This window comes from Haemorhous mexicanus, chromosome 2 (genome assembly GCF_027477595.1).
Source record: "Haemorhous mexicanus isolate bHaeMex1 chromosome 2, bHaeMex1.pri, whole genome shotgun sequence".
NCBI classification, from domain to species: domain Eukaryota; kingdom Metazoa; phylum Chordata; class Aves; order Passeriformes; family Fringillidae; genus Haemorhous; species Haemorhous mexicanus.
In genome coordinates, this window is record NC_082342.1 from 122,249,868 (window position 1) to 122,273,971 (window position 24,104).

At 58.8% G+C, this 24,104-nt stretch overlaps 1 protein-coding gene across 1 annotated transcript; it reads right to left on the minus strand.

The window, feature by feature from the left end:
- Nucleotides 1-1,946: 1,946 nt before the first annotated feature.
- On the minus strand, nucleotides 1,947-20,989 carry RRM1 (ribonucleotide reductase catalytic subunit M1). Its single transcript, XM_059840228.1, has 19 exons — nucleotides 20,844-20,989; nucleotides 19,675-19,763; nucleotides 18,002-18,179; nucleotides 17,448-17,548; nucleotides 16,796-16,855; nucleotides 16,029-16,068; nucleotides 14,738-14,900; nucleotides 13,856-13,997; nucleotides 13,168-13,251; nucleotides 12,743-12,904; nucleotides 12,132-12,211; nucleotides 11,630-11,831; nucleotides 9,985-10,134; nucleotides 8,251-8,472; nucleotides 7,285-7,361; nucleotides 6,259-6,394; nucleotides 5,124-5,219; nucleotides 3,949-4,137; nucleotides 1,947-3,081 (listed from the first exon to the last, which is right to left on the minus strand). The coding sequence occupies exons 1-19, from the start codon at nucleotides 20,860-20,862 to the stop codon at nucleotides 2,893-2,895; spliced, it is 2,379 nt and encodes a 792-aa protein (XP_059696211.1). The 5' UTR covers nucleotides 20,863-20,989; the 3' UTR covers nucleotides 1,947-2,892.
- Nucleotides 20,990-24,104: the final 3,115 nt, after the last annotated feature.

Genomic DNA, 24,104 nt, shown 5'->3' on the forward strand with positions numbered 1-24,104 from the left:
CAGCCACTGGCACCCTGGAACGGGGGCCCTGGGGACTTCCTGGAGTTCATTGGATTCCTGGGGGAACCTGCAAGAAGCTCCTGGCTCAGGAACTCCTCAGCATTTAGCCCAAGCCAGGCACAGTGAATCCCATGCCAGGAACCCGTGCCCAAGCTGGGACAGCCCCAGCAGCTGCAGAGCCTGGGCACAAAGCTCCCAGGAAGGCACCAGCAAGGCCCCAGTGCCCCTGTCCTACACCCCAGGACGCCTGTCCTGTCCCCACAGTCCTGCGGTATTTCCCCAGTGCCCCTGTCCCTTTCCCCTGTCCTGAGCTGTCCTCCCCGTGCCCTGGCCCGTTTCCCATCCCATTCCCCCATTCCTGTCCCGTTTCCCATCCCATTCCCCCATTCCCACCCCGCTGTTCCCACTCCAAGCAGCTCCGATGCGGGTCTGCCGTGGCAGCCCAGCAGCTGGCCCTGGTCCCCTCCGGTTTGCGGTGACAGAGCCGTGCCCCGGGGGCAACCGGAGCATCCCGGGGACGGCAGCAGGGGGGTGAAGGGAAATTCCAACACGAGGAAAACTCGAGCCACCTCCGTGCTGCCCGACTGTCCTCGCCCGGCCGGGGAAGCCGGGCTGGAGGAGGGCAGCGCTGCCGGAGCTCCCCCGGGAAGCAGCGGGAGCTTTGGGGCGGTGGCGCGGGACGGGCGACCCCGACTGCAGAGCCCGCGAGAGGAAACCGGGGAGTGAGCCACAGCGAGCTCTGCTCCGCGCCGGGAGGCTCGGGAAGGGCTGGGTCAGGTTCGGGGAGGTTCGGGAAGGTCAGGGAAGGTCTGGGGACATTTGGGGACGTTCGGGACCGGGACACCGCGGGGCGGGGCGGGGCGCGCTCCCAACGGCCCCGCGGCGGCCGCGCCACCAGCGCCCCACAGCGGCGGAGCGCGGAACTGCAGGAGCCGCGCTACCCCCAGCACCGGCACCGGGGTTCGAGTGCTGGGACAGAACCGGGACCGACACCGGGGTTCGAGAGCTGGGACAGAACCGGCACCGGCACCGGGGTTCGAGTGCCGGGACAGAACCGGCACCGGGGTTCGAGTGCCGGGACAGAACCGGCACCGGGGTTCGAGTGCTAGGACAGAACCGGCACCGACACCGGGGTTCGAGTGCTGGGACAGAACCGGCACCGGGGTTCGAGTGCCGGGACAGAACCGGGACTGGCACCGGGGTTCGAGTGCTGGGACAGAACCGGCACCGGGGTTCGAGTGCCGGGACAGAACCGGCACCGGGGTTCGAGTGCTAGGACAGAACCGGCACCGACACCGGGGTTCGAGTGCTGGGACAGAACCGGCACCGGGGTTCGAGTGCCGGGACAGAACCGGCACCGGCACCGGGGTTCGAGTGCTGGGACAGAACCGGCACCGGGGTTCGAGTGCTGGGACAGAACCGGCACCGGGGTTCGAGTGCTGGGACAGAACCGACACCGGCACCGGGGTTCGAGTGCTGGGACAGAACCGGCACCGGGGTTCGAGTGCCGGGACAGAACCGGGACTGGCACCGGGGTTCGAGTGCCGGGACAGAACCGGCACCGGGGTTCGAGTGCCGGGACAGAACCGGCACCGGGGTTCGAGTGCTGGGACAGAACCGGCACCGGCACCGGGGTTCGAGTGCTGGGACAGAACCGGCACCGGGGTTCCAGTGCTGGGACAGAACCGGCACCGGCACCGGGGTTCGTCAGCTCAGGACAGAAGCAGGCCCAGCCTGGGGCCGTTGCCTCTGCTCCCGTCCGGTTCCCTGTGAGCAGAGCCCAGCTCCCAGGTGTCCCCTCCTGCCAGGAGCCGTGCAGGGGGACAGAGGGACAATGTCTCCGTGTCCCCGTGGAAAGCAGCCCAGGAGCAGCAGCACGAACCTGTGAGCACAGATGCTCGGTGTCCATCACCACCAAGAGCGTTCCCAACAGCACCAGCCATTCCTTCGACATTCCGCCTTTTATTGAGCTGGGACTCTGGTGGGGTGAGGTTCACGAGTTCAATAAATACTGCAGAACTGCCTGAAGCCCCACTGAGCTCAAGCAGGGAGTGAGTACAGGCGCAGTAAATTGATAAGAAGTTTAAAAAATCTAAGAACTACCTGGGCTGGAGGAATGGAGCTCCCTGAAAAGAGATGGCAGGTGACCTTCACCAGTGACATGTGGCCCTCCCAAAATGGCACCTGACCTGTGGCCAAGGACAGCACTGGCCCCCTGCCAGGAAACTGCCTGAGCAAAAAGCTCAAATTAGTGAATTTAATACAGAATCAAATGCAGGGCAGCAGCTCTGCCCTTCCTGGCCCCACTGGAAGACACTCAGCCAGTGCCAGGCTGTCCTGGCCAGGGAGAAGAGCCAGGAAGCACCAGCCCTTCCACCCATCTGCTCCTTCCAAAGGCGGTCTGGAAAAGCCAGAGGAGGGACAAGGAGAGGAAGCAGCGGGGGGATGAGGAGGCTGTGGCAGGGTGGGGACACCGCAGGTGTGTCAGCAGGACACGGCCACCCCTGTGCCCTGGCGGACACTGAACACACCTACCCTGGGGGGCTCCCAGCCAAGGAAAAGGGACCAGCCAGTGTGCTGCTCCCTCTGGCACACGAGGAGCAGTCTTTGGTGACTGCAAGGCACAGTCTGGAGCGCCCAGGACAGACCTGTGAGTGGCACCAGCACCTCCCTGTCCCCAGTCCCACCTGCAGGCTTCCATGGAAGGCCACGCCAGAGCACTAAAATCCCTGGGAAGCCCAGCTACTAAAGCTATGCTCACCCCATCCCTGTGGATGGGGAAGCTACACCACCCCCCAGCCCCAGCCCCAGCCTCCTCACGTTCTTCCAGATGCTCCTGTCCCAGCAGCTCCAGCCAGGGGCAGCGGCTGTGCCGGAGCCGTGGGTGATCCCTTAGGAGCCACACATCAGGCACTCCTCCCTGTTCTCCAGGGAGCACACCATGGCTGCCTTGTTCCTCTCCTTCTCCTCCTCCTCCCTGGACGCCTTCTCCCGCTCCCGCAGCTTCTCCTTGTTCAGGGTGAACTGGATGGGGTTGGCAGCCGGCTTCGTCCGCAGGTAGTACATGCCAGTCTTCAGGCCCTGGGGACACGGGGAGCTCAGGGCTGGCAGCAGCAGGGCAGCACCCCAGCTCTGGGGACACTCCAGGGCAGCACCCCAGCTCTGGGGACACTCCAGGGCAGCACCCCAGCTCTGGGGACACTCCAGAGCAGGCACCCCCAGCTCTGGGGACACTCCAGAGCAGCACCCCCAGCTCTGGGGACACTCCAGAGCAGGCACCCCCAGCTCTGGGGACACTCCAGGGCAGCACCCCCAGCTCTGGGGACACTCCAGAGCAGGCACCCCCAGCTCTGGGGACACTCCAGAGCAGGCACCCCCAGCTCTGGGGACACTCCAGAGCAGGCACCCCCAGCTCTGGGGACACTCCAGAGCAGGCACCCCCAGCTCTGGGGACACTCCAGAGCAGGCACCCCCAGCTCTGGGGACACTCCAGAGCAGCACCCCCAGCTCTGGGGACACTCCAGGGCAGCACCCCCAGCTCTGGGGACACTCCAGGTGAAAACAAGATTCTTGGAAGGAAACAGCCATTTGCCCTTCCCAGAATCACTGAGACCAGCTTGCTGTGCCTGAAGTTACCAGTCCCTGTGTGCCAAACTCACTGGGCCCCATTTGTTGGAAACAAGCCCCCCAGTCCCAGGTGCAGCTCTTGTTTTTTGGGAACAAGCTCCCCAGTCCCAAACACTGCCCCTATTTTTTGGGAACAATCCAAGATAATGCCCCTGTTTTTGGGAACAAGCCCCCAGCCCCAGCTGATGTTTGTGGGGAAGGAGCTCCTGCCCTAGCTGATGCCCTGTTTTGGGGAAGGAGCCCCAAGAATCCCTGATTGTGAGGAAGGAGCCCCAGTAATCCCAGCTGATGCCCTGTTTTAGGGAAGGAGCCCAGCTGTACCTGTTTCCAGCCATAGAAGTGCATGCTGGTGAGCTTCCCATAGTTGGGCTCAGCAATGTGGATGTTCAGGGACTGGCTCTGGTCGATGAAGGCCCCTCTGTCTGCAGCCATCTTCAGGATGGTTTTTTGGGAGATCTCCCACACAGTTTTGTAGAGCTGCTTCAGGTCATCGGGAATCTCAGGGATGTTCTGGAAGAACGGGAAGAGTTTTGCAGGGTGGAAAGCACTGACTGCCCAGATATCCCTGTTTATAACATGGAATTCTTCAGTGACTGCTGGGGCTCCAGCAATCCTGACTGCAACTGAGGCCTGTACAGCTGAGCTCTATCCCTGAGTCCAAACACAGAATCCCAGGATGGTTTGGGTCTGGAAGGTCCCCACAGCCCACCCAGTGCCACCCCTGCCATGGCAGGGACACCTCCCACTGTGCCAGGCTGCTCCAGCCCCAGTGTCCAGCCTGGCCTTGGGCACTGCCAGGGATCCAGGGGCAGCCCCAGCTGCTCTGGGCACCCTGGGCCAGGGCCTGCCCACCCTGCCAGGGAACAATTCCTCATTGCCAAGATCCCACCCAGCCCTGCCCTCTGGCACTGGGAGCCATTCCCTGGCTCCTGTCCTTCCAGGCCTTGTAAACTGTCTCTCTCCATGTTTCCTGTTGGCTCCTTTAGGGCCTGGAAGGTCACAGTTAGGTGACCCTGGAGCCTTCTCCAGGCTGAACAATCCCAGTTCTCTCAGCCTTTCCTTGCAGGAGAGGTGCTCCATCCCTTTGATAACTTGGTGGCCTCCTCTGGACATCCTGTGTCTGCGAGCACCAAGCACACCTGCAAACACCCTCAGCTCTCCTTCAGCAGCTACATGTGGACAGGCTGCAGGGCAGGGCAAGGTTCTTCCCCAGAGGGTGCTGGCACTGCCCAGGCTGCCCAGGGAATGGGCACGGCCCCGAGGCTGCCAGAGCTCCAGGAGCCTTTGGCCAGCGCTGCCAGGGATGCCCAGGCTGGGCTTGGGGGGGTCTGGGCAGGGCAGGGGTGGCACTGGGGGATCCCTGGGGTCCCTTCAGCTCAGGACATTCCATGATATTCCCTGCTATGAAACCAGCCCTTTGTCATCTTCCTGCTAAGTAGGAATCCATAAGGAGCAGGAGGTGTCTGGCAGGAATGCCTGTCCTGCTGCCCCTGTACCTGAATGGAGCCGTTGTGGGCGATGATCTGGTTCTTCATCTCCTCGTTCCACAGGCCCCTCTCCGTGAGATCCTTCAGCAAGTGGGGATTCACAACCTGGGAGGGCAGAGGCCAAAGTTTCTAAATGGCTGAACAAGATCCTGCACATTCCTGACAGACCCTCACCCCTGGAAGTGTTCCAGGCCAGGCTGGACAAGCTGGGAGCAGCCTGGGGTAGTGGAAGGTGTCCCTGCTATGGCAAGGCTGGAACTACTTGATCTCTAAGGCCCCTCCAAACCATTCTGGGGTTCTGCTGGACATGGCAAATGAGAAGGGGGCTGCATGGAACTGCCCTGCATGAGGAACTCCAAAAGAGGAGAAAAGGAGAGATCTCACTGTTACAGGAGCACTGGCCACAACCTGAGTTGCTAAAGAAGGGTGTAAAAATCCAAGACTGATGTCAGGAGGGGAAAGAACAGAAGAGGGGCAGGCTGAGTATTGGGAAGGAAACACAGTCCCCTTTTCCTGCTGGGACTGGGGTCCCTGTCCCCCAGCCCTACACAGGGAGGCAGGGCAATGAGCCTCCTGTTCCACCTCCCCACTCCTGTCTGGGGTGATCCTGCAGCCAGAAGGAATGGAGAGCACTGAGACACCCCAGAGGGGATGGACACACCTCCCAAACAGAGACAGCCTTCCCTTGTCTCTACAGGGGGCTTTGCTAACTCCAGCCTTCAGAACCAAACTTGTTTCACTCCCTTTCCTGACTGACAGACCTCTCTGAGCCTGTGGAGCTCTTCCATGGCCCCTTCAGACCTCTGAGTGCTTCACAGCTCATTCTCAGAACCGTGGTCTCAGCTACTCTTCCCATGTCCCTTCCACGACATCACCACCCCCCTCAGCAGTTATTCCTGCAGCCCACCTTGAGGCCCCACAAAGGCTTTTCCCAGACAAAAGCAGCACTTGTTTACAGTTTCACCTATTCCCTGGTGACTGTGGAACACACAGAGCCGGACTCCTGTAGCACCCAGCGCTCCAGGTCCCCTTGGTGCTTGGGCACAAACATCAGGCTCAACTGAGCCCCCAGGTGTGAGGCCTCCCCTTGTCTTCCTTAGTCATAAAACCTGAGGCAAGAGCAAAGCTGCTCCCCAGAGCTCACCTGGAACTCCCCTGAGAGGACCCTGCGTGTGTAGATGTTGCTGGTGTAGGGCTCGATGGACTCGTTGTTGCCCAGGATCTGGGCAGTGGAGGCCGTGGGCATGGGGGAAATGAGGAGGCTGTTCCTGACACCGTATCTGGGGACAACAGGCTAGGTTAGGGAGCTGCAGCCAAGGGACACAGGGCAGGAAAGGCCAGGAACAGCAGGGAAATAAACCTGGGATAACCTGCAAAGCCTCACATCACCCACAGGGAAAAGGGAAGCACCACTGAACTGGCACTGGGGGTCAAGTGCAAGTGGAATTAGGAGCTTTGCTCTTCTCATCCCTCACCAGAGGCTTTCCCAAATGATTCAGTCATGGGTGGGGTGTAGGGAAGGCAATCTGCCAGGCACTGCACCATCCACAGCCCTGAGGCAGAACTGAACCAGCAGCACATGAAGAAGCTGAAACCTTTCCACACACAGGACAGGGGACAGATTTACCACATTTAAAAATTAGAGCCAAACAGCCAGAATTAGTCCATGGCAGGCACTTCACACTTCAGTGATCGCTGTCTTCAGGATGTTCAAGGCTCAGCTTTTCCCTGGCAGCTGGGAAGAGCCCCAGGGCCAGCTCATGGCTCACTCCTCACTAAGTTTTTTTAATGGGAACACAAATCCTCCTGCTGGATGCATGCAAAATGGAATTAGAGCTCAGCTAAAGCAGAGCAGTGAGGGTGGCCTCCCCAGCCTTGGAAGGACAAAAAGGAAAGAAAGCCACCCAAAAAACAGCTCAAAGGAAAGATCTGCTGGGTGGGGGGAACATATGGGACTGTTTTCACACTGGGACCCTGCCTTTAGCTCTCAGTAGACAGAATATATCAAATCCATATACAAAGCCAGGCAGGATGGGGCTGGAGCAGCCTGGGACAGTGAAGGTGTCCCTGCCATGGGAGGGGTGGCACTGGGTGGGCTTTGAGGTCCCTCCCACCCAACCCAGTCTGGGTTTTATCTGACATCTACTACAAACCGTGCAGGGTTACTCACTTGGCAATCTTCTCCTTCAAAGCCTTCCAGTCCCAAAGGTCAGAGGGGGTGACATTCCACATGTCATACTGAAGGATCTGAGGAACACAGTTTGGTCCAAATTAGAGAGGGCACTCTTTTCTCCATGTTTTATAAACCCCCCTGGAAATGGACCTGTTATTCCTCTTAATTATTTTCTCCCATTAGATCTCAGTGAAGCTCTGGTATGACCTAACAAACACTCCATCTTGTGACTGCTCCAGGGCACAGCCAGCACAGGCTGAGTCTGCCTGTCTTTTCAAATCAGAGAATCCCAGAATATCCTGAGTGGGAATGACCCCCAGGGATCCCCCAGTGCCAGCCCTGCCCTGCCCAGACCCCCCCAAGCCCAGCCTGGGCATCCCTGGCAGGGCTGGCCAAAGGCTCCTGGAGCTCTGGCAGCCTCGGGGCCGTGCCCATTCCCTGGGCAGCCTGGGCAGTGCCAGCACCCTCTGGGGAAGAACCTTGCCCTGCCCTGCAGCCTGAGGTGCCCTGGCCCAGCCCCAGGCGCTCCCTGGTGCTGTCCCTGTCCCAGAGCAGAGCTGGGAGCTGTCCCTGCGCTGCCCCTCGGGAGGAGCTGCAGCCCCGGGGAGCTCTGAGCTCAGGCTGCTCCAGGCTGAGCTGACCAAGGCACCTCGGGGGCCCCTCCAGAGCCTTCCCCAGCCTCGTGTCCCTCCTCTGGACTCTCTCTTGGATCTGTCTGATACTGAGACACCCAGACCTGTCCCAGCACTGGAGGTGAGGCTGCCCCAGCCCACAGCAGATTGGGACAATCCCTTCCCTCTGGGTAGTGATGGTGTCCCCAGGACAGGGATGTCCCTCCTGGCTCCAGGGCACTGCTGACTCAGATCTCACTTGCCATGAACCAGGTCCCTGCAGGTCTCTGCAGCAGCCCAGGCACAGGATCAGCTTCCGAGAGCCTCTCCCTGTGCCATCCCTGGCACTCACCCCCTTGCTGACCGGTGAGCCCTGGTAGGTGTCGTAGGGGCCCTGCTCCCTGGCCAGCTCACAGCTGGCCTCCAGGGCCCCGTAGTAGATGGTCTCGAAGATGTGCTGGTTGAGGCGCTGCGCCTCGGCGCTCTCAAAGGGGAACCTCATCAGGATGAAGGCGTCAGCCAGGCCCTGCACGCCGATGCCAATGGGCCGGTGCCGCCGGTTGGAGCGCTCGGCCTGCGGGACAGCACGGACACGTCACCTCCAGCATGGGACACGTCACCTCCAGCACGGCACACGCCACCCCCAGCACGGCACACGCCACCTTCCAGCACGGCACACGCCACCTTCCAGCACGGCACACGCCACCCCCAGCACGGCACACGCCACCTTCCAGCACGGCACACGCCACCCACAGCACGGCACACGCCACCTCCAGCACGGGACACGCCGCCCCCAGCACGGCACACGCCACCTCCAGCACGGCACACGCCACCCACAGCACGGGACACGTCACCTCCAGCACGGACACGCCACCCACAGCACGGCACACGCCACCCACAGCACGGCACACGCCACCCACAGCACGGCACACGCCGCCTCCAGCACGGGACACGCCGCCCCCAGCACGGCACACGCCACCCACAGCACGGCACACGCCACCTTCCAGCACGGCACACGCCACCTCCAGCACGGCACACGCCACCCACAGCACGGCACACGCCACCCCCAGCACGGCACACGCCACCCACAGCACGGCACACGCCACCCACAGCACGGCACACGCCACCCACAGCACGGCACACGCCACCTTCCAGCACGGGACACGCCACCTCCAGCACGGACACGCCACCTCCAGCACGGCACACGTCACCTTCCAGCACGGCACACGCCACCCACAGCACGGCTGGGAAAGGCCCCAGGGAGCAAAACCTCCAGCATGCCATGAGTGCATCAGCACTCCTTCCGTCCTGCCACTGCTTGCTGAGGCCAGACTGAGTTTGTCAGACCTTAGCACAGACTGTGATTGCTTAACCCAGCAAGGGGAGGCAAAATTTAGGAGAACACTCAGCACATTCTGATAAATGAAGACATTTAATAGAGCAGAATCACAGAATCACTGAGGTTGGAAAATCCCTCAGAGCCTATCCAGTGCAACTGTTCCTCAGCAGAGCCAAGGCCACCACTGACCATGTCCCCAAGTGCCACATCCACATGGATATTAAATCCCCTCCAGGGATGAGGACTTCACCACTGCCCTGGGCATTCTAGGGCTGGACAGCCCTTTCCATTAAGGCATTTTTCCTAGTGTTCAACTTAAACCTCCCCTGACACAAGTCAAGGCCATTTCCTCGTGTCCTTTTCCTGGCTTTCTGTGAGCAGAGCCTGACCCCCACCTGGCTGCCCCTCCTGTCAGGGAGCTGTAAAACCAGCCAAAATGAGTTACACTTTCTGAGGATCTTTCCAGGATCCTTCTCTCTGTTCCACTTCCCTCTGCTCCTAGTGCTGGTCTGTGCTTCACGGAAATCCTCACACATGAAAAAATTCCAGTGGCAGAACAGTGGGAAGCTTTCCTACAACTGCTTCACCACAGAACTGCTCTGGGCTGAGGCTCAGGCAGGCACTGACAGGTCCCACCTGGGAACAGGTGGTTCACAGAGCTCCCAGCAGGTCTATGGAGCTCCTCTGTGATTCCTTGTGTCCCAGACTGCCCAGGGATTGCTCTGAGCAGGATTCAGCCCTACTCACCTCTGGCACAGGGTAGTAGTTGATATCAATGATTTTGTTGAGGTTTCTGACGATGACCTTGGTGACCTCAGCCAGCTTCTTGAAGTCGTAGGTGTGCTCGGGGGTCACGTACATGTTCAGGGCGATGGAGGCCAGGTTACACACAGCCACCTGGGGCAGAGACAGGGGATCATTGGGAACAGGCCCAGAACACACAGCTCTGCCCCAAACCCATGGGAACAACCCGCCAGGGAACCTGCCAGGCTGGGAAAGTGCACCCCTTGGTCCTCTGGCACGTCAGAACTTGTGCCAAAGGTAGCAACAATTCAGGAAGGTTTAGTAGAAATTGGTATGACCAGAAAAATCCTGCCCTGGTCATTCCTACTGCCTGGAAACCACCCTTACACAGAATCCCAGAAGGGTCTGGGTTGGAAGGAATTTTCAAGCCTGATTTCTTCCTTGTCACTTTCCCTTTGAAGGGTGTCTCGTGTCATCCCAAATCCTCCACAGGAGTGAGTGGGAAGGGAACCCACAGTCAGTGGAAGGGCTGTGAGTACTCAGGTCAGGAGTTTCTCAGCTGCCTGCTCCCTTCCCAAGCAACAGTCAGACATATCCCAGAGAGCTGCCCCAGGAGCACTCCCAGGCAGGCAGGCAGACAGGGAGCTGCCCCAGGAGCACTCCCAGGCAGGCAGGCAGACAGGGAGCTGCCCCAGGAGCACTCCCAGGCAGGCAGGCAGGCAGGGAGCTGCCCCAGGAGCACTCCCAGGCAGGCAGGCAGGGAGCTGCCCCAGGAGCACTCCCAGGCAGGCAGGCAGGCAGGGAGCTGCCCCAGGAGCACTCCCAGGCAGGCAGGCAGACAGGCAGGGAGCTGCCCAGGAGCACTCCCAGGCAGGCAGGCAGACAGGGAGCTGCCCCAGGAGCACTCCCAGGCAGGCAGGCAGACAGGGAGCTGCCCCAGGAGCACTCCCAGGCAGACAGGCAGGCAGGGAGCTGCCCCAGGAGCACTCCCAGGCAGACAGGCAGGCAGGGAGCTGCCCCAGGAGCACTCCCAGGCAGGCAGGCAGGGAGCTGCCCCAGGAGCACTCCCAGGCAGGCAGGCAGGCAGGCAGGGAGCTGCCCCAGGAGCACTCCCAGGCAGGCAGGCAGGGAGCTGCCCCAGGAGCACTCCCAGGCAGGCAGGCAGGCAGGGAGCTGCCCCAGGAGCACTCCCAGGCAGGCAGGCAGGCAGGGAGCTGCCCCAGGAGCACTCCCAGGCAGGCAGGCAGACAGGGAGCTGCCCCAGGAGCACTCCCAGGCAGGCAGGCAGGCAGACAGGGAGCTGCCCCAGGAGCACTCCCAGGCAGGCAGGCAGGCAGGGAGCTGCCCCAGGAGCACTCCCAGGCAGGCAGGCAGGCAGGGAGCTGCCCCAGGAGCACTCCCAGGCAGGCAGGCAGGCAGGGAGCTGCCCCAGGAGCACTCCCAGGCAGGCAGGCAGACAGGGAGCTGCCCCAGGAGCACTCCCAGGCAGGCAGGCAGGCAGACAGGGAGCTGCCCCAGGAGCACTCCCAGGCAGGCAGGCAGGCAGGGAGCTGCCCCAGGAGCACTCCCAGGCAGGCAGGCAGGCAGGGAGCTGCCCCAGGAGCACTCCCAGCCTGCCCAGCACTCCGAGCTCCCACTCTGCACCCACCTCATCCTTGCTGGTGTACTCCACAATCTCGGTGCACAGGTTGCTGCACTTGATGGTGCCCAGGTTCTGCTGGTTGCTCTTCCTGTTGCAAGAGTCCTTGTAGAGCATGTAGGGGGTGCCAGTCTCGGTCTGGGACTCGATGATGGCGTACCAGAGCTGCTGGGCCTTCACCACCCTGCGCACGCGGCCCTGCCGCTCGTAGCTGCAACACACAGGGAGCCCTGTCAGCCCCCGAGCCCCAAACACCTGGGAGAGGCCTCTGAACTCCTCAGGGCCTGGGGCAGCCAAGGCCCTCCTCCCCGCTGAGCTCTGCACAGGGAGCCCTCAAAGGAGAGCAGCAGCACAGCCCTTGTTTAAGGGGAACCAGTCTATCACCACAGCAGCCACACAAAGCTATGGAGTGCCCTGAGTGGGGATTGCTCCTGGATGTCTCTCTAACAGGAGCACTGTTCCCCTAACAGGCTGAAATGGCACCACTTACAGGTCTGCTCCCTCTTCTTACCTCTCATAGAGCTTCTCAAATTCCTCTCCCCAGACATCATCCAGGCCAGGACACTCATTTGGGCACATTAAGGACCAGTCCTGTATGGGGGAAAAATATTCAGAGGAAATCTTTAGGCACTCTGTTAATTAAAGCTGTGGCTACCCCACCCCTGGAAGTGTCCAAGGCCAGGCTGGATGGGGTTTGGAGCAATCTGGGACAGTGGAAGATGTCCCTGCCCATAGCAGAGGGTGGTACTGGATGAGTTTTAAGGTCCCTCCCAAACCAAACCAGTCTGGGATTCTGTGAAATACAAGCAGGCATAGGAACAATTTACTGAGAAAATGTTGATGCCTTAAGGTTTGAAACACCAGAGTCAAAGTAGCCCAACAGTCCAAGAACAAATCATGGGCTGTGAGATTCAGCCCTGAAGCAAAACACGGAGCAGCAGTTGCCCAGCTCCATTCTCCACCTGCACAGCCAAGTTCTCAAACAAGGTGCAGCAGCTCTCCCAGGAAGGTCCTGGGAGGAACAAGGAGCAAAGCAGCTCTGCAGCCCTTGCTGAGCTCCTTCCAGGGCTGCTCACCTGCTCCTCCACTACCAGGCCTTTTCTGCACCAGCCAAGCTCTCACCTGGTTGGTTTCCACTCGCTTCATGAAGAGATCAGGGATCCAGAGAGCAAAGAACAGGTCCCTGGCTCGCTGCTCTTCTTTACCTGTGTTCTTCTTCAAGTCCAGGAACTCAAAGATGTCCAAGTGCCATGGCTCCAGGTAGATGGCAAAAGCCCCAGGTCTCTGGACACAGAACACAATCTGGGTCAGAACAAATGGTCCTTGGAAAGAAACCTCCTGCCCTGCTCCCGAGTGCCCACAACACTCCAAACCAGCTGGGAACTGGGGGGCAGCACCAGATACCAAGACAAGGGGAAAAATGCCCTTTTATGATTATGTGACACCCACAACCACTCCATCAGCTCCCTGACGTTCATGGGACAGCCCTTGCAGTGTGGAAGCTCTCCCATTAGCCAAGGCTCCCTTCTGGATCTCATTTAAGGTACCTTGTTTCCACCTTGATCCACGTAGCGGGCGGTGTTGTTGTAGACCCTCAGCATGGGAACGAGCCCGTTGGAATTCCCGTTTGTCTGCAGAGGCACAGGAAAACCATCAGCAAAAGCAACTCCCTGCAGGGGCTGCCATGCACCTCCTGTGGGTCTTTCCTCAGGCTGCAGAGCTCTTACACTGATCACCACCAATTATTTCTAGTCCCTTCCCCACACTTTTTATAACAAAAATGTATATATCAGCTACATGTCCCAGAGTTAAGAAAATGTTCTTCCTAACTTCTTTCCCCTACATTATGTCACCTGAAGGCTTGCAGGGTTTACACATGGTGTGACAAGAAACCCCAAAAACACATCCACAGAAGGTCTGGGGCAGTTAGAGACACAGAAAGGCAAATGGCTAGTGCACAAGTCTCTGGGCTTATTCCTAGGCTGCTAACAGACAAGCATGGGAACTGTCTGACCAAACACTGGTATAAGATCCTCCTTCTAGAAGGGTTTCTATGAGGAAGCCAAAACACCAAGGAAAACCAACCTTCCTGCCTTAGGCCAGGGCCCACTGAGGGAGGCTCAGGGCTGTGTGAACTGTGAGAGAGGCATTTCTGGTTCGGCATTTCCTGGGAGCAGCAGCAGTGTCCCTGTGCTGTCCCTGTCCTGGGTGACTCAGAGCAGGACAGGCACTCACCCCAGCAATGTAGCTGCCCGTGGCACGGATGCAGCTCACGGCAAGGCCAATGCCCCCAGCAGACTTGGAGATGAGGGCACACTGCTTCAGGGTGTCGTAGATGCCTTCGATGCTGTCGTCCTTCATGCACAGCAGGAAGCAGCTGAAGGAAACAAACGGTTTCAGCAGACAAAGATGGGAAGGAAAAGTCATAAGTGTTTCATCAGGCTGCAAAACCCAGGGCAAACATGGGACCTTTAGCATGCTCCAGAAAGCAATCCCACAAGTGTGGAATAAAGGACAAAACAGAAAACATCGTGAGCAGTACTTGTACTGCTGATACCTCAGCTACCTGTTTTTAATCACAGAATTGTGGTATACCCTGAGCTGGAATGGACCCACAAGGATCAGTCCAATTTATGGGCCTGCACAATCCCACCCTGGGCATCCCTGGCAGCCTCGGGGCCGTGCCCATTCCCTGGGGAGTCTGGGAAGTGTCCAGGACCCTGTGGGAGAAGAACCTTTTCCCAAAAAACTGAACAAACCTTTATAAAATAGAAACCTTTTCCAGATATATAGGATATCAAAAACCTCTTAGTTATGCTTGCTGCTTTTTGAAAACAATTACCAGGATTCATTTGGTAACCTGCAGCAGACTACGCACATCAGGAACTTTCCAATACAACACAGCCATGCAAAGGTTTCCCATATCTCTAGAGCTGACAGAAACCTGGACATTTTTCCCCAAAAACAGCCAAAACCTGACAGCAGCTCCTCAAAACATCACAAAACACATGCAGAAACTCAGCTGCTCATTTCAGAGGCTGTGCGAGCGTCTCGCTTGAGCAGATGTGATCCCCAAGGCCTTCCCTGTGGCAGGGTGCAGGGGGAGAGGGAGAGCACCTGGAGAGCTGGGGGCGGTTGGTGCCGGCGTTGAAGAGCGTGGGCGAGGCGTGGGTGAACCAGCGCTCCGAGAGCAGGTTGTAGGTCTCGATGGCGGCCTCGATGTCGGCCTTGTGGATGCCCACGGCCACCCTCATCAGCATGTGCTGGGGACGTTCAGCAACTGCAGGGACACAGAGCCAGGAATCCCGTGGGCTGCCTTGGGAGGGACCCCACAGCCCACCCAGGGCCACCCCTGCCATGGCAGGGACACCTCCCACTGTGCCAGGCTGCTCCAGCCCCAGTGTCCAGCCTGGCCTTGGGCACTGCCAGGGATCCAGGGGCAGCCCCAGCTGCCCTGGGAATTCCAGCCCAGCCCTGCCCACCCTGCCAGGGAACAATTCCTCATTGCCAAGATCCCATTTAACCCTGCTTTTCTTCAGCTTAAAGCCATTCCCTGGGTGCTGTCCCTGCATCCCCTGGGAATTGTCTCTCTCCAGCTTTCCTGGGGCTCCTCCAGGCCCTGCAAGGCCACCCTGAGCTCAGCCCAAAGCTTCTCCTGTGCAGGTGAGCAATGCCAGCTGTGCCAGCCTTTCCTCCCAGCAGAGCTGCTCCAGCCCTCTGCCCATCCTGGAGCCTCCTCTGGGCTCTCTGCAGTAGCTCCAGCTCCTCCAGGGCTGGGGCAGCTCTGCAGGTGGGAAATCACCTGAGGGGACACAATCCCAATCCCTCTCCTGCTGCCCACACTGGAATGTGCCCAGGGCACAGAGCTTTTGGGATGCCAAGGCACATGGCTGGGGCATGCCCAGCCCCTCAGCCACCAAGCAAACCCAGAAGGTCAGGGAGGAAGACTCCTTGTGACAGTCACAGGGTCACAGCAGCAAGCTCCAAATGCTGCAGTGGGACAACTAGGAGCCAGCGTTTTCATGGAATCACAGAGTGATAGACCTTGGAAGGAACTTGAGTTCTCCAGCCCAACTCCTGCTCAGAGAGCACCAGGCCTGTTTATTCAGGACTGCATCCCATCAGGCTTTGAAAAACTCAAGGAACAATCTGCTCCAATGCTCAGCTGCTCTCATGGAGGAGGGAACCCCCCCCCACCTGTACTGACAGTTAAATTCAAACAAATATGCAGTCCAGAATCCAGTTATGTTTCAGCTTTATGATATTATAATTAATCTCTGACCCTTCTGGTGTCCCAGGATATCCAAGCCAATGGCCTGCATCACTGGCAGCACAGTACTTAAACTTAGCTTTAATTTAAGTTAACTTAAATTTTTAAGAAGGGCTCAGCACTAGGAACAGTCCTTACCTTTGGAGTTGATTTTCAGCAAGTAGGAGCGTTCCAGAGTCTTTAAAAGAGAGGATGGCTTTTAGCAAACAGGCAGATTTTAATTTTTTAAAAAACCCTGTTAACTCCAAACTCAACCATCTCCACACCCCTCATCCAACGCTTCACCACCCTTGCACTCTGCTGCTCCTCTCTTTATTAGCTTAATTAGGTGCTAAATGACTGAAAACACACAATTCCACGGGAAGATTCCAACACTGCTTTGGATTACAGAGTGTGGAGCACAGCAGGAGGTTCCACACTGTCCTGAACCCACAGGAGCTCTCTGCCCAGAGCCCTAAACCTGAGCCAGACCCAAACCACAGCAGTACAGCTGAGCTGGGTGTGGGGGCAGCAGAGCAGCCCCTGGGGTGCTGAGGGGAGACATTCCAGCAGCACAGGGAAGATAAATGTGTGGGATGACACCCTGAGAGAACTGCTCCACTGAACAATGGCAAAAGCAAAAATCCCTTCCTTGGCTAATAGAGGATTAGAATATTTCCTTTAGGAATGGCATCCAACAACACTGACTGGGATCTGCTGTGAAACCCAGCCCAACAGTTAAAATATTCCAGCAGCAAGAAAACTCTGTGGCTCATCCCACTGGGCAGCTGCTTAGTGCAGGCCCCCTTCATCTTCACAGCCCCACTGATGTTCCACCCCCTCCTGTGCCCCTCCTTGCCCCGTCCAGATGATTCCACAAGCATTCCCCTCCTTCCCAACAGACCCAGGAGCAATGTGTTCTTTACCTTAAAGCCAAAGTAGTTGTAGGAGAAGTCTCTGTCGTAGATGATGGCAGAGTTCAGGCGCTGGCAGGAAATAACAAAATTGACTTTTACAAGGTGTAACAATGTTATTTATACCTGTTGGCATCCCTGGCCCCAAAGCTCCCGTGTGTGAGAGGCACCAGAGCACAGGAATGAAGCAGGAACAGCACTTCCCTCAAAACAACAAAAGCACAGCTTCAACAACCTTTTTTCACTCAGTTTTTGGCTGAATTTACTGAAATCTGATTGGACAACAAGAAACAAAACACAGAACCAAAGGACAAAAGGAACTTCCCAGTCAGAACACAGACCTGGAAACTGAGCCCAAATCTCTTCTCTCCCTTCTGTGCTGCCTCACTTTGCTCCAGCACAAGGTACTTCTCAAATTAATAACTTGTGCTGATCATGGCAGTGGGAACATCCAAGAAACTAAATTTTACTACAAAAACATCCATAGAAGAAGAAAACTCCTACATCCCATCTTACACTCTCCACTCATGTCCTGCACTGGTTTCTGTGTTGTTTTTTTACCCTAAAACAAACATGGTTTGCTTAAAAAATAAGAAAAGCGAATTATATAAGTTTTCAACATTCAGTGCAATTGTTCTGAAGTTAAAAGAACCGCAGTACTTACATCTTTGTTGGCCAGAACTATGTCCAGAGTCTCTTTCGAGATCATAGGGGAGTGCTTCCCGTTGTGAGGGTTGATGTAGGTGTAGAGATCCTCCATCACATCTGCAGGGAAAGGGATGTGAGCAGGACATATCCAGCCCTGTTCTGTCACTGCGTGGCACTGGGACTCAGGGATGGGCAAGGCAGGAAAGGCCTTGGAAATAACCCCCCCAGCCCCTGAAACACACAGCTGCTCTTCTGCAGCTCAGCACTGCCAACCTGAACAACCCCCTTCTAAAAAATTCTGTCAAAACCCCACTGTAAAAAGTTGCAAATGGGGAGGAAGGTGGGTACAACCTGATCTCAATCCATCACATTTTTCACCATGCCATTTCTGCAACTGCTTTTCACAAGCCAGGCAATTCCATTTGCCTTGGGAAACTCGTGGGTTTCATCTCCACGGCATTTCCAGCCAGCCTGGGCCCCCAGGAGCTCCCACTTGAGAGATTTCCCTATTTCTGTGCTCCAGACCTCTCGCTCTGTCTCTCCCCCCAGCAGCTGGAGGCGTTCACCCACCACTGAAGACTTTCTTGGTCTCCTTGTGCAGGTTGGACACGGCGATGCGGGCGGCCAGGATGGCGTAGTCGGGGTGCTTGGTGGTCAGCGTGGCCGCGGTCTCTGCGGCCAGAGTGTCCAGCTCCACCGTGGTGACCCCGCTGTAGAGCCCCTGGATCACCTTCATGGTGATCTGTGCCTGCAGGAGGGAAAGGCCCGAGCTCAGGGAGCCCCAGAGCTCTGGGTCAGATGGATCCAGTGCCCACAGCACCATGAGCTGTGCGGGGGGAGAGCGAACTGGAACAGAGACTGGGAATGCTCCTGGACACGGACTGGGGACGAGGATGGAGGGACAGGAGCCAGGGAATGGCTCCCAGTGCCAGAGGGCAGGGCTGGGTGGGATCTTGGCAATGAGGAATTGTTCCCTGGCAGGGTGGGCAGGCCCTGGCCCAGGGTGCCCAGAGCAGCTGGGGCTGCCCCTGGATCCCTGGCAGTGCCCAAGGCCAGGCTGGACACTGGGGCTGGAGCAGCCTGGCACAGTGGGAGGTGTCCCTGCCATGGCAGGGCTGGCACTGGGTGGCTTTGAAAGCTCATTCCAACCCAAACCCTGCTGGGACTCTGTAAGGATGGCTTCCAGGCAATAGGATTGACTGGTCTCTACTGAACCTCTGTGAACTGTTGCTATTTTTGCACAACTCGTGGGATTTACAGCCTTGCAGGGAGCATTAGCACAGGGTTTGGGAGGGGCACTGCTGGCCTGGGAAGCTTCTGGCACAAGCAGACCCAAGTGCCAAAGGAGAACCTGAGCTCCAGGGAAAGAGGTCACACACGACTGCAGAATAAATAAGAATTCAGGGGCACAAGGAGGCAGGAGGACTCAGAATTTCACTTCTGTCCTCAGCATCAACTCCTAGTCACTACAGGCAAGTCAAGGCACTTCATGCTGTGATCAGCAAGTCACCAGTGACCTCCTCCTGCCATCCATCCCAAAGACTTTTGGGTACAGGACCAATGGCAACTGTTTGATGGGTGGAATTTCAGACAGGAGAATGGATCGTGAGAACTTAGGAGATAGAAGAGCCTTAACTGGCAACTCCAAATGGCTACACTGGGTCTGAAGCCTGCATAAAAATCTCACAGACACCAGTGGATCCAATGGGGAGTCATCGTGGGCACAGGCTTTGGAAGGAGAAGCCCCCATAAGTGGGATCAATGCCCACGCCAAATCAGCTCAGAAAACCAAGCAGGGATGTGGCAATGGCAGGGAATTCTATCCTGCTGTTTGACCAGGAGGTGATCCAGAGCTACTTCCATGTGGCATTGCTCCAGCTTTGCAGACTGACACTGGGAGCAACCTACCAAATCCAAAATATGGGAACTGGAGCAACAAAACTTGTTTTTTAACTAAAAGGGGCTCAACGGATTCCCCAAGGTTTGAGGAGAAAGCAGGGAAAGAGGATTTTCCCCTCCAAAGTCTCTGCACCTGGGAAGCAAAACCCCTCAGAGCACAAACAATTGCAACAAACCCATTCTGGATGTGTCTGCCAAGAGTTCAGGGAACCACAGAACATCCTGAGCAGGAGGGGACCCCCAGGAATCCCAAACCCAACCCAGGACACCCCGGGAACTCCTGCCCGGGTTCCCACCCCGCTCCTGCCCAGGAGAGGTGGGGTCAGGCAGAGGATGGCACTCACGGGATCCACAAAGTCGACATTGAGGCCATAGCAGAGCTTCTGGATGCGTGAGGTGATCTTGTCAAACATGACCCGCTCCTGGCGCCCATCTGGGACACACACACATGGACCAGCCCAGTCAGAACCAGTCCAGAACAGAGCAGCCCAGTGCGAACCAGTTCAGCACAGAGCAATCCTGCTCCCTCACACCAGGGCAGCCCAGTGAGAGCCAGTCCAGAACACAGCACACAGAGTAGCCCCAGTAAGAACCAGTTCAGCACAGAACAGCCCTGCCCAGGCTCACCAGTGCTGCACCAGTAAGAACCAGCCAGCACAGAGCACCCCAGTGATGCCTCAGTAAGAATGAGTTCAGAACAGAACACCCAAGTGCAGCCCCAGTAAGAACCAGTTCAGCACAGAACACCCCTGCCCAGCCCCTCCCGTGGGGGAATTCGGGGTGGGAATCACCAGGGAGTGGGGTGGAGTGCTTGGGTGGGGTACAAGGAAAGGGGAGGCTCCCCCTCCACCCCAAGAATTCCCACCTAAAACTGCACCAACCCAATTCCCAGGGTGGGGACCCAGCTGAGGGTCACCCCCCACCTCAGCCTGGGGACCCCTCCCCCGGCCCAGCACCCCTGGGACCAAAAGAGGGAGAGACCAACCCAAAGCTCCTGCCATGGGACCCACACCAGAGGAGAGGTCTCACCCCTCACTCTGGGCTCCCCCAAAGGAGAGGGGAGCCCATCTCCTCCCACCAGGTGCCATCAGGGCTGAGGGGACCCCGTGCTCCCATGGAGGAGAGGGGGGCACCCTCTCTGCTCTCTGTGGTGCCATGATGGGGACCCCTAAAGCCAAGGGGGTCACACCACCCCCTCACACCATGTGCCATAAGGTACCCCCAAAGCTGAGGGGGACCCATCCCTCACGTGCCATGAGGGACCCTTCCAAAATGGGGGGCTCCCCATCTGCTTACCTTGGGTGCCACACAACGGCCCCCCAAAGCAGAGGGAACCCCAGAATGGGGCAGGGATTCGCCTTCAGGTGCCACGAGGGACCCCTAAGGCCGAGGGGTCCTGTGCCCACCCCCTGGGTAGGACAGAGCCCCCCATCCCCGACACTCGGTACCCCCAGGGCAGCGGGGCGCTCCCTCCCCGGCCCGCCGGCACCCCCGGGGCGGGGGGAGCGCTCACCCCGCTTCACGACGTGCATGGTGGCGGCGGGTTCCCCTCAGTGCCCCTCAGTCCCTCTCGGTTCCCCTCAGTCCCTCTCGGTGTCTCCGCGCCCGCCGCTTCCCGCGCCCGCCGCACGCGCCCCGCCCCGCTGAGGCGGCCGCCGCCATCTTGCCTGCGGGCACGGCTCCCTGCCCGGCCCCTTCCTGCACCGCCCGGCTCCCAGCGCTGCCTGTGGCCGCGGGCGGACACCGACCCCGGCCCTCATCCCGATATATTCCCCGTTTTTCCCCCGGGAATCGCCGCCCCGCCGGGGAACACCGCGGATCCCGCCCGCTTCAAAGATGGCGGTAGCAGGGCTCCCCCCCCTACTCGCCGGGGAGGAGCCGGAGGGACGCGACGGGGCTGAGGGCGCCAAAGACAGAGCCCGCCGAGGGACAAAACAGCTCGTCCTGAAACGCCAAAACATTAACTATGTTAAATTTAATTGCCCTGAAGGGTAATTAAAGGCCCAGGTGTGAAATGTGTGATTAAACTTTGGGTCCCGCTGCCCAGGGAGGTGGTGGGGTCCTCGTCCCTGGAGGTGTCCAAGGAATAACTGCACAGGAACAATCTGAGGCTCTGCTGTGGAATGGGCCCAGGGCACAGGAGCAGCGGGGAAGGAGCTGAAATTACAGAAAGTTCTCTCCCAAAAGCAGCAAAGCTGCACCTGCAGAGCCTCCAGCCCTGGGACACCAACAGCAGGAGCAGCTGGAGACAGCCCAGAGGGGCCATGGGGCTGGAGCCAGGCTGGGAGAGCTGGGGGTGCTCACCTGGAGAGGAGCAGCTCCAGGGAGAGCTCAGAGCCCCTGCCAGGGCCTGAAGGGGCTCCAGGAGAGCTGCAGAGGGACTGGGGACAAGGATGGAGGGACAGGAGCCAGGCAATGGCTCCCAGTGCCAGAGGGCAGGGCTGGGTGGGATCTTGTCAATGAGGAATTGTTCCCTGGCAGGGTGGGCAGGCCCTGGCACAGGTGCCCAGAGCAGCTGGGGCTGCCCCTGGATCCCTGGCAGTGCCCAGGGCCAGGCTGGACACTGGGGCTGGAGCAGCCTGGCACAGTGGGAGGTGTCCCTGCCATGGCAGGGCTGGCACTGGGTGGGATTTAGGGTCCCTCCCAGGCCAAACCATTCCATGGATCTGCAGGTCCTGTGAGGGCTCAGGGCAGCAGCACCGAAGCCCTGCTGAGGCTCCTGTGCAGAACCCAGCCCCAAACACCATCAGCTCCTCCCCAACCCCACTCTGAGTGTCCCTGTGGCACTGGGGAGCCCAGGCTGGCAGGGAACACCTCCTGTCTGTGGTTTGCAGCCTGTGAGGTGCCCCTTCCCCATGCTGGGGGGAGCAGGAGGCGCAGCCAAATGAGGCACCACACCAGAAATGTTGGGGTTTGCTCCATGACAGGACAAGGAATCATCAACAGGTCAGTTACCCTTGGGCTGAGGCTGATCCTGAGGGGCTCAGAGAGACATCGCAGGGCTCAAAGCGGCTGGAAATTCAGTTTTTTATTGCTTGTGGATGGGCCTCTGTCCCTTCTGAGGTGAGGGTGTTGGTTCAGATTCCAAGTTCAGATTCCAAGCCAGATACCCCACTGGGGGTTCCTCAGCCCCCAGGGTGGGTGGGAAGGTGCCCAATGCCCCAGGTGAGCCTGGTCCTGCTCAGAGAGAGCCCCCCCCCCCCCCCGAAAGATGGGACACAGAATGGAACTGATCAGGAAAGGGGAATGAAGCTGGGCTGGTGTCTCTGTTTCATTGGAAAAGGGCCTACAGAAGGAAAATAATCCCAAATGGCATTTTGGGCTGGCTGGAGCCTGAGCTGCACTTACAGATGTTTGCCCTTCAGTTCTCCTCTGAGTTTTGCTCCCCTGCTCTGAAAGCAGGAGTAGGTGGAGCAGCAGGCTCCTTTCTGAGGTGTCTGCAGAGGAAAGGAAACCCTGGGCACTGCCCCAGGATGGCTCCCACGGGAGGGCCCCGGGCAGGAACCAGAGCCATGGCACCACCTCTGAGCCCTGCCAGGAGCCCTGGGCCTTGCTCCCACAGCGAAGTGGAGACGTTATCACTGCCCAAACTCCCTGCCAGGAGGGCTGGGGACAGAGCCATTGCCACAGGCAGGGCAGGGACACGCCGGTGCCACCACCCCAGAGGTGTCCCGAGCCCTGCCCGGGTGTCCCGAGCCCTGCCTGGGATGTGCTGAGCACTGCCCGTGTGTGCTGAGCCCTGCCCGGCTGTGCTGAGCCCGCGGGAGATCCCCGGGATGCCCGCGTGGAGGCAGCCGGCCCTAATGAGTGTTAATGAGCGCTAATGAGCGCCAGGCTAAGGAGGAGCCCCGCCAGGGTCTGCGGGGTTTGCATGACCCCCAAGGCTGTGGGGAGCTTTGCCCCGGGAGAGGCCGGGCTGGGAGGGCTGGGGAAATGCTGATTTTGCCCTGGAAAATGTGCTTTTGTGCTTTCAGTGTAAACACGGGCAGCGGGGGCTGCAGGGAGCGGGGTCTGCCCCCAGGAGGGTGTGCTGAGACAGGGGGTGTGCCCATGGGCATGGCAGGGCACTGGAGAGGGAACACCGGGCTCTGCCGGGGCACGGGATGGCTGCTGCTGCCCCTGTGCCATCCTCCCGTGGGATGGCTGCTGCCCTGTGCCATCATCCCGTGGGATGGCTGTACCCCCTGTGCCATCATCCCGTGGGATGGCTGCTGCTGCCCCTGTGCCATCATCCCGTGGGATGGCTGCTGCCCTGTGCCATCATCCCGTGGGATGGCTGTACCCCCTGTGCCATCATCCCGTGGGATGGCTGCTGCTGCCCTGTGCCATCATCCCGTGGGATGGCTGTACCCCCTGTGCCATCATCCCGTGGGATGGCTGTACCCCCTGTGCCATCATCCCGTGGGATGGCTGTACCCCCTGTGCCATCATCCCGTGGGATGGCTGCTGCCCTGTGCCATCATCCCGTGGGATGGCTGCTGCTGCCCCTGTGCCATCATCCCGTGGGATGGCTGCTGCTGCCCTGTGCCATCATCCCATGGGATGGCTGCTGCCCTGTGCCATCATCCCGTGGGATGGCTGTACCCCCTGTGCCGTCATCCCATGGGATGGCTGCTGCTGCCCTGTGCCATCGTCCCGTGGGATGGCTGTACCCCCTGTGCCATCATCCCGTGGGATGGCTGTACCCCCTGTGCCATCACCTCATGGGATGGCTGCTGCCTGCCCCTTTGCCATCGCTGTCCCTCAGCCCGGCTGATGCCACCCACAGATCCCT

What these genes read in the sequence shown, in the direction of transcription:
- RRM1 (XM_059840228.1), bottom strand. An exon ending in ACTACTACCCTGTGCCAGAG is followed by an intron (nt 8,473 to 9,984) that starts GTGAGTAGGGCT and finishes GCTGTCCCGCAG; the next exon opens with GCCGAGCGCTCCAACCGGCG. An exon ending in ACTTCTATGGCTGGAAACAG is followed by an intron (nt 3,082 to 3,948) that starts GTACAGCTGGGC and finishes CCGTGTCCCCAG; the next exon opens with GGCCTGAAGACTGGCATGTA.